The 8,117-nt window shown below is 40.4% G+C and overlaps 1 protein-coding gene across 1 annotated transcript; it reads right to left on the reverse strand.

Annotated features, from left to right (window-relative positions):
• Positions 1-5,838: 5,838 nt before the first annotated feature.
• On the reverse strand, positions 5,839-6,900 carry LOC131674143 (uncharacterized). The gene is made up of 4 exons (XM_058952665.1): positions 6,628-6,900; positions 6,322-6,471; positions 6,066-6,224; positions 5,839-5,994 (listed from the first exon to the last, which is right to left on the reverse strand). Exons 1-4 carry the CDS (start codon positions 6,700-6,702, stop codon positions 5,839-5,841), a joined length of 540 nt encoding a protein of 179 aa, XP_058808648.1. The 5' UTR covers positions 6,703-6,900.
• Between the last annotated feature and the right edge of the window lie 1,217 nt (positions 6,901-8,117).

Here is an 8,117-nt window from a genome sequence, read left to right on the forward strand (position 1 = left end):
AATGGGGCCTCATCACATCACAATAGACGAAACATCGAGTTCTCGGTCGATGCGGGCGTATAATGTCTCGTGGTTTAAACTCACGCTGCGCGTCACGCTTCTATTTTTTTTGACACCTTTATTTATCTTTTTTAATTTGAATGCTGTGAAGTGTTTGATCTTATTTTACCCTTCGATGAATTATTAAAATAACTATTTTAAAATTTTAGATGTGCCGCAAGGATATAGACTTTGATAATTCATTGTCCGCATTTGAAAACTGAATACTTCGAATCACGTTGCAATGTGGGCAAACAATAATGTATTTTCAAGATGACAATGCGAAGAATTCGTTTAAAGCTGTGGATTTAGATTTGCGTGAAAGCTCGATGCAAAAAGTGAGAAAAAATCTCAAAATCCATTTGATTCAAGCCTCACAGCTCAAATTTTAGTGAATTCAATGCTGCAGTATACAAAACCCTCTGTGCAGCGGGCATTGTTTGCAAAAAAAAATCATGGAGACGGAAAAAACGCGCGAACCGTGTGTGTACGTTTGTGTGTAGTGTGCGCTTTTTTCGACATTTCCGTGGCATACATTTTGGATCTAGCTTCGGCATCGTGCGTGCCTCGCGCGAGAGTTCATGGGTTCGCACTTAATTGAGAATTCGTTTTGATCAGACATTCGATGGGAGGAAATGGAAAAAGCTCGCAGCCTGCAGGAAAAAAGCTACGTATTTGTCTTCTTTTTTCGTGCGTTCTTTCGCTCTCTTATGCGCTGCACTCTACACTACATACACTATTTTTTTGTTTTATTTTCAATCGGAACGCTCGACTCCCTTCTACTGTTTTTATTTTGAGAGTGTGGCAGAGGAAGAAGATTTTTTTCTGCTGCGCGTTCATTCGTTTTATAACAGCAGCCGCAGTAACATTTTTCTTTTCTTTCTTTTTTATAAAATAATTAGGTAGGAGTGGTAGCCCCTACGTAATTGTTGTTTTATGAACCTGCCGTAAACGAAAAGTTGTTTGCCGTTTTTTCAAAAATGCATCTGATGCGGCAACAACAAAGATTTTCAAAAAAGCGCGCGTGCAACTTTCCAAGCCGTCACCTCGCTGGAATTATTAATCAGCACGTTACAAAGCTAGACGTACGTTACAACGGACTTCCTCCCTCCTCCCCTCTCTCTTTTTTATTTGACATGGGTTCCGAGTTTTGCAATTTTCGCTCTGCTCGCGCGCAATTTCGCGCCCGCGAGGCGTGAATTGTCCAGCGCGCGTCGGCGACGGAATTACATCGATAAAAAATGCAATGAAAGGGTCGCGACGACAAAAGCTGCGATATATGCAGCCAGCGGTGCTCTCAATACGAGGAAGAGAATGGACACGAGGAGTATTAAAATTTTTTACGAGCCAAGGACTCTGATTAACTTCACTCTCTCCCTTTTTCTTCCGCTATTTTCCACTTCTATATCTTTCGCACGTTTTTTGCTCTCTCCCTTTTGTGTTTAGCTCTCGTGCCGATACCACGCACGCACAGCAACAACAATTGTACGGGTTACGTCGGTTCGAGTTTTATGGTCAATATTACAGCCACGTTTCGCCGCGAGATGCTTTTGCGAGATTGAATGGCCCGCCTGCCTTGTGGAATTTACATGCGGATAAAAAAACTGCGGTGTAACAACTTTTTTCCAAGCTGTATTTGTCTATCGCCTTTTTGTCACGGCGGCAACTGATTTTTTTTCGCCGATGTACTAAAGCTGATAGCCAGTTTCACGATTATTTAAGAAGTAGTGTTGAAGAAAGGCCAAAATTTCAGTTTTTGAGGTGTCGCCGTAAATCACTTTTTATTGTCGATAAGTTTTATCAGTGTCAGTCGCAAACGTAACGGCGATAAATAAGTCTAATCTCGCGACTGTTAGGATTCGTTGCAGCGTGAAAATCGAGCGAAACGACTCGAAGTAAAAAATTGTGTTTACCTAGTCTAAGCCCAAGCGGCATAGCGCTCGACAAAAGATTTACAATGTTGTTTTCGACCGAGCAATTCTTTTTTTCGTGCCTCTCGATCGTCCGTCATTCGAGCTCTCCGACAAAAGTCACAAGTTTTGATCCGCCGTGGGAACGAGTGGCGCGGATGCGACGAGAGAACGATGATAGGCGAAGCTCGATAAAAATGCGCGAGCTTAGATAAGCAACGATCTGAATATGTGTACTGAAAATGCAGCTGTAGACCTGTTAGACTCTTCGAAAAAGCCAAAGCCGTAATTTACGTGGCCATCAGACGAAATCGATAGTCGATTTGCATTAACAGTGTAAGCTCTAAAAAAGAAGGCTATCGGCCAGTCGGCAGGTAATTCCATCAATGATAATGTATCAAGCCGTGCGTTCGCACGCAGCACGTCCGCTTAATAAACGGCATCTGTCACACGGAGCATTGCATTTGGTATTTTATGCGCCACCGTGTCGGCCAAAGCCAGTGAGCGAGCGAGAGAGTATGCAGTAGCTTTATGCCTCGGTTTATGCTTCGCACCGTACGTGCTCACCGTGCGCGCACGCCAGGCCGCTCGTAATTGTGCTTTCTCTTGCCGCCGCCGCTAATCGCCGAAAGAATCCTACCGGCTGTTTGGTTATCACGGCTGTCCGCACTTGCGCCGCCTGCATTAAAAATTTTACGCTGATGCGAGCCTCTTTTCTTTCCTCTTCGTTGCGCCAGATTTTTGCAGCTGAGCTGTGATATATTTTTACGAGTCCTTTGTCAATGAACGTCTCTTCCACTGAATGCTTATCGAGCCCGAGCGTTATTTATAAATGAAAATTGTACTAGTGCTGCCGTTGCTGGCCGAACAAAATTTTAAAAACACTTGTGTCAAATCGATCTCCGTAATATAAGAGACATCTCCGCCAGAGAATGACATGAAAAGGGAATGAGAATTGTATTGTCGGTTGCAAAGTATGCAAATGCGGATGACTTCTCGCAGTGCATTAAGCTTGCTTAACGATTTGTTGAGACCATTCAAACGGATAGAATCTAAAAACTTTTCTAATTCAATTTGCTTCCGTGGGCGAATCTAAGCCCCTCGGGGATAAGCGGGATTACACGAGTTTTCGCGACTTTTAGCTATACGGGCGAGATATACATAGCGCGGTGTTCGTCGGTTTCGTCTTGAGAAATATGTAAGATGTTTGCACGAGGTCTTTGCAGGAGGGACTTAAGGAAGGACGGGGGGTGGATGAGGGGGGGCCCCTGCTTTGTGTATTCCAAAGAGCAACTTTCTCGAGCAGAAGCGATGGCGTGCATTCACTTAAGATGATCAATTCCATGCGATGCAGCAGTGAACTGCGCCAAGCTATTAAGCCGAGTGATCTTATAGACAATCCAAGAAAGTGAGCTCAGAGAAAAAGGTAAGTTGACGCGTTGAATGGGAATTTATGGATCTTCTTTGGCATTACTTTAAAAGTTTTTATTCTCACTGCAATCCTGGGCGAAGCTTACATTATTATCAAAATTTTTTCATTGTGAAATCATCCAATAGAATCGTAAATGTCTTTTTTATGTATTGCACACATAAACAACTATCGAGTGCCGAGTGCATTCGTTACGCAGCGAACGTTAGAAGCCATAGTTAGAAAATCCGTCAAATGCCGTGACGGAAAAGGGTTCCTAAACGATGTAGTTTTGCTCGTTCGTTTTCTGTCTAGCGCGTCACTGTGCAATTGCAGCAGCAGCTCTTTCCTTCATTTCATCTCAGAGCAAACGCAATTGAGATGGATAGATCGCGGCTTCGGGTATACGCAGTCACTTTACCAATCGCAACCATCGCGAAATTTACGAGCGCCTTGCACGCCTGCGTATATATACTCCATTGTCTCTGCGTTCATTGCAACGCGAAGGCTTACTTCAACCGTTTCCATCAACATTCCTCATGTTCGACGCAGTACATTTTCATTGATGCGATTTTTCTCGCTCTTTTTTTCACGCACCTTCATTGATCGAGCGATTATACTCGCAGGAAATTGATGGAATATCGAGGTGGAATGTATTTATTTTTGTTTAAATTATAAACATGATCCGAGAATATCAACGAATAAATCATCTCAACGTCAAGTTGCATTCAAGCGATATGCCAATGTGTTACGGACTTTAATAAGCTCATAAATTATGCAAACAAGAAATAAATAAAAAAGCGAGGCAGTTTCGCTCACTGAAAGATTCTTTTCGACCCTCATTTAGCATTTCAATTTACTCGAAGAAATAATTCACGCGTGACTTCATCCCTCAGGAGTCAACCGGTAGTCAAGACAAAGATAATTAATTTTTTTTTCTCTCTCGCGCGCATCCCATGATTTACCGGCGAATGAATAAATTAGCACCTCAAAATACCTGGCAGTTGAGAAAAAAGAAACAGGACGAAACAAACAAGAAGAATGCGAAGTAGCAGAGAGAAACGAAAATATTTTCTATTACGAAGCGGATCGTCCCGAGTGTTGTTGGTGAATTATTAGGCCTGGTCATAAATCGAATTTATCCTCGAGCTGAAAAAATTACCTCTGAGCTTGCAAAACGAGCAGTGTAAGTAGGTACATTATATGCATTGTGACAAAGCGTGTAAGTTACGTGACATGAGCGCACGCGAGACATTACGTACATATACGTTGAGATTTTTTGTTGTGGTATGTACCTACCGAGAAGACGCTGTAAACTCGCGCGAATTACGAGCGAGTTCGCGGTCACCTCGATAAGCTGTATAGTTCACTCGACCTTACCAAGGTACTCATATTTTGCATCATTTTTTTCGGTCTTTCCTCTTGACGAGAGAGGTGTCTTTGTGATGCCGAGAGTGAAAGAAAGCGTTTGCCGGCTTGAGGCTTTTTATGGAGCCAGAAAATTGAGTTGGATTTTTTTTCCTGAGGAGCATTACTGTTACGTTTATTTCGGTACAATACGATATGCAAATGAATGAAATACAAAGTATTGTAATTTCATGTTTTTTTTAAAGAATCTTGTTTGAAGAAAATAATGCAACGTTTAGCCGATTAACTGAATAGCTACGCAATAGGTGTAAATATTATATGAAAAATTTTTTAATCGAAAATTTACTATTTGATATGTCCCTTATATACATCTTAAAAATAACCTGAAAAAGAAACTTGGCTAAATTACGTTGGCCATCAAAAACACATCGTCCTTTCCCCACTTAGCGTCATATCCCCAGGCAAGTACGCATCGCGCGCGATGTCTCGTTACGCGCCTACTCACACCCGCTGATGCTTGAAAAGAGAAAGAAAAAAGAAGAAGAAAAGAAGTGCGGCGTGAACATGGAGATGACGAGAGAGGGCCGGTTTGACAAGCTCTCAAATCGGCCATCGATCACTCGCTCGAGGGTGAAAACTGCCCTTTCCTCTCTTCTCGCGCCTCGCGCGCGATTTCTTTTTCTCTTTTGCGGGGTAATGGACGGGGTTTGCACTTCTTTTTCTTATCTCAAATAGTGAGGGTTGCTTTTTTTTTCTCCTCGTTTTAAATGCGTTGAATATTTCTGACGAGGAAACTATCGAGAGCTTGACGAGCGACTGATGTGTTTTCATGTTTTCTTGACAAATTTATAGCTGATTGTCTACTGTGAGGTTATGATTTTTAACTGCCGAGAGCCAAATATTGAGTTAGATTAGTCTCGTAAAATTGGGAAGAAAAGTAAATTACGAATGAAGTTAACATTGTTATACTATATCATCGTATACTTCATAGTGCCAATTTTCACATAAATATAATCAAATGGAATTCCGTTAGATATGTGTATGAAAAGCTTAAAATTTTGCTAAGATTACTCAAATCACATACATGCACAAAGTGTATTTGTATTATCCTTTTTAATTCGTTACAAATATGAAATCTTCACTGAATATATAATTACCTCTCGATATAAAACTATTGATTGTTCGGAAACAATTAGAGCTTTTCAACTCTTCTTCTGATAGTATGTTGTAAAATTTGAACCAATCAACATCATTATCTTGAAATTTTCCCTGAAAAAAGAATTCATTTTCTTATAAATTATTTATGAAAATACATATAAAACAGATATCCGTTTAATAACCTTTGTCACGCATTTTCTTGCTTGCTTCATAGTTACAAAGGCATTGGGCAAATACTGTGCATATTGATCATTCGCATTTGTACAAAGAGTGATGGCGTACTCATTCATTTTTCGATAATTGCGACATCTTGCGTTTGAGCGATAAAGTTGTGATACAAACTAAACGTATATGTGATTCAGTGATGTTCATATTTGATCCGCTTTGTATTCAAATTCATATATTACGAAATATGCCAAGGATGTGTGTGTAACTTACCTCTGTGTCTCTTGGAAAATCTTTGAGTATATCAAAGTTCAAACTCAAAGAATTGTACGTCTCATTTCCTTGAATGACGTCCATTCTCAATGTCTTTTCATCGAAATATTCAGGATTCACTATTACAGGTTTAGCATATACAATTTTCACCTGAAACCAACAATATCAGTATTTAAAAAATATATTTTTATGAATAATATGAAAATAGTGTACAAGTCATTTCCTAAATATGTTATTTTTAATTTTATCGCATTTTTTTATTCGATCAGAATGTATATAGTTCGGTCAGTAAAATATAGTAATTACCATGTTCCTATTATCAGCAAGTACTCGTGGTGAATAAGTTACAGCAATGACGCCAAGAATAACTAAGAATTTCATTTTTTTATCTGAAATTTCAGATAAGTACAGTATAAAATCCTTGCAATAAAAAAAACTCTACTAGAACGAAATTTCACTATCCAAATCTAGTCATCGTGGCAAATATTTGAGATTAATCAGGATTGACTCATCAAAGTCAGTCTAAGAGTTTTAAATGAACAAATGTACTGCAATACCAGTGCAATCTCGTTTGAATAAGACGTCTGGTGAACTAGTAACATAAATGCGTTACAGTTCGAATAATGTCACAACACTAGCTTGCTTCGACTTTGGTCAACGACTGGCCTCAAAAGAGCACCAGGAAAATATGACGGCAAAAATGTATGCATAACGATTCAGATTCGATACGCTTGTGCATGGCAATAATACTGGCTAACAGGCATCTAAACTGTCGTAATGTTGCCCCTCCCTTTGTCTCTCACTCGCATCCTATCACAGTTCTCTCTTGTTTAGTTGATTTATCTGTCGTTAATCGATTTACGAATTCTGTTATAACTGCAGAATTAAATGATATGCAATAGATATGAAGTACGTAGGAAACGAGAGCAACGATCGTGCATAGCAATCGTAACTCGCAAAATGTTGCAATTACAGAAATGCCAGTCAGATAACCATGATCATCGCAAAACATACCTCTTGATGAAATAATGCTATACTGCATTTGCAAGCATTATTACGCATTGGAGAGAATTACCATAGAGCGAGATTTATATAATGTTTATTTGCATATGTATCGGTAGCACTTATGATTGATAACTTTCCGAACTTTTCATTATGTATTCTTTAATAGCGAAATAATAGAATCAATCAACGTGAACGGAACAAATTAAAACAAGTGAAAGCATAAAATAAGCAACGTTTTTACTTGACTTAATGACAACAAACTGGAATAGTAGTCATTTTCCATGGAAAGATCATTTATCCAAGACGCGTGTTGCGTAACGCTGGAGCTAGACCGCACACACAGGCATACAGACTCAAACGGAATCTGTCGCCATTGAGATAGCGATTAATTATATGGCCATACGCTCTCGCGCCGCCCATCACCGCAAAACTTCGCGCAGTAGCCGCCGCTGCCACATGGTAGCCCTTGAAGGGCTCTTGGAACCGCAAATTAGCCGCGCGTAATTCGCTTTTGCTCTGTGCCGCTCTTCTCTTCGGCCGTCAGTGAAAGAGAATTGAGAAAAACGAACGTTGCGCACTACGCGTATGCTTGATCGAAACAAGTATGTTGCCACGCTGCGAACCAAGAGGCGTTGACATTATTTATTTATTTAGCGCCGCATTCAATTACGTTGGGCCGTGGCCGCGCGACCGCAAAGACGATTGCGCGCCAAGCCCAAGCTATTTGCATGCTAATGTTTGTCAGCGCTCGCTCGCGTGCAGCAGTAGTGTTCATGTGCGCCCTCAATCTT

Source organism: Phymastichus coffea, unplaced genomic scaffold, assembly GCF_024137745.1.
Source record: "Phymastichus coffea isolate CEN01 unplaced genomic scaffold, Cenicafe_Pcof_1.1 PCOF00214, whole genome shotgun sequence".
Classification (NCBI taxonomy): domain Eukaryota; kingdom Metazoa; phylum Arthropoda; class Insecta; order Hymenoptera; family Eulophidae; genus Phymastichus; species Phymastichus coffea.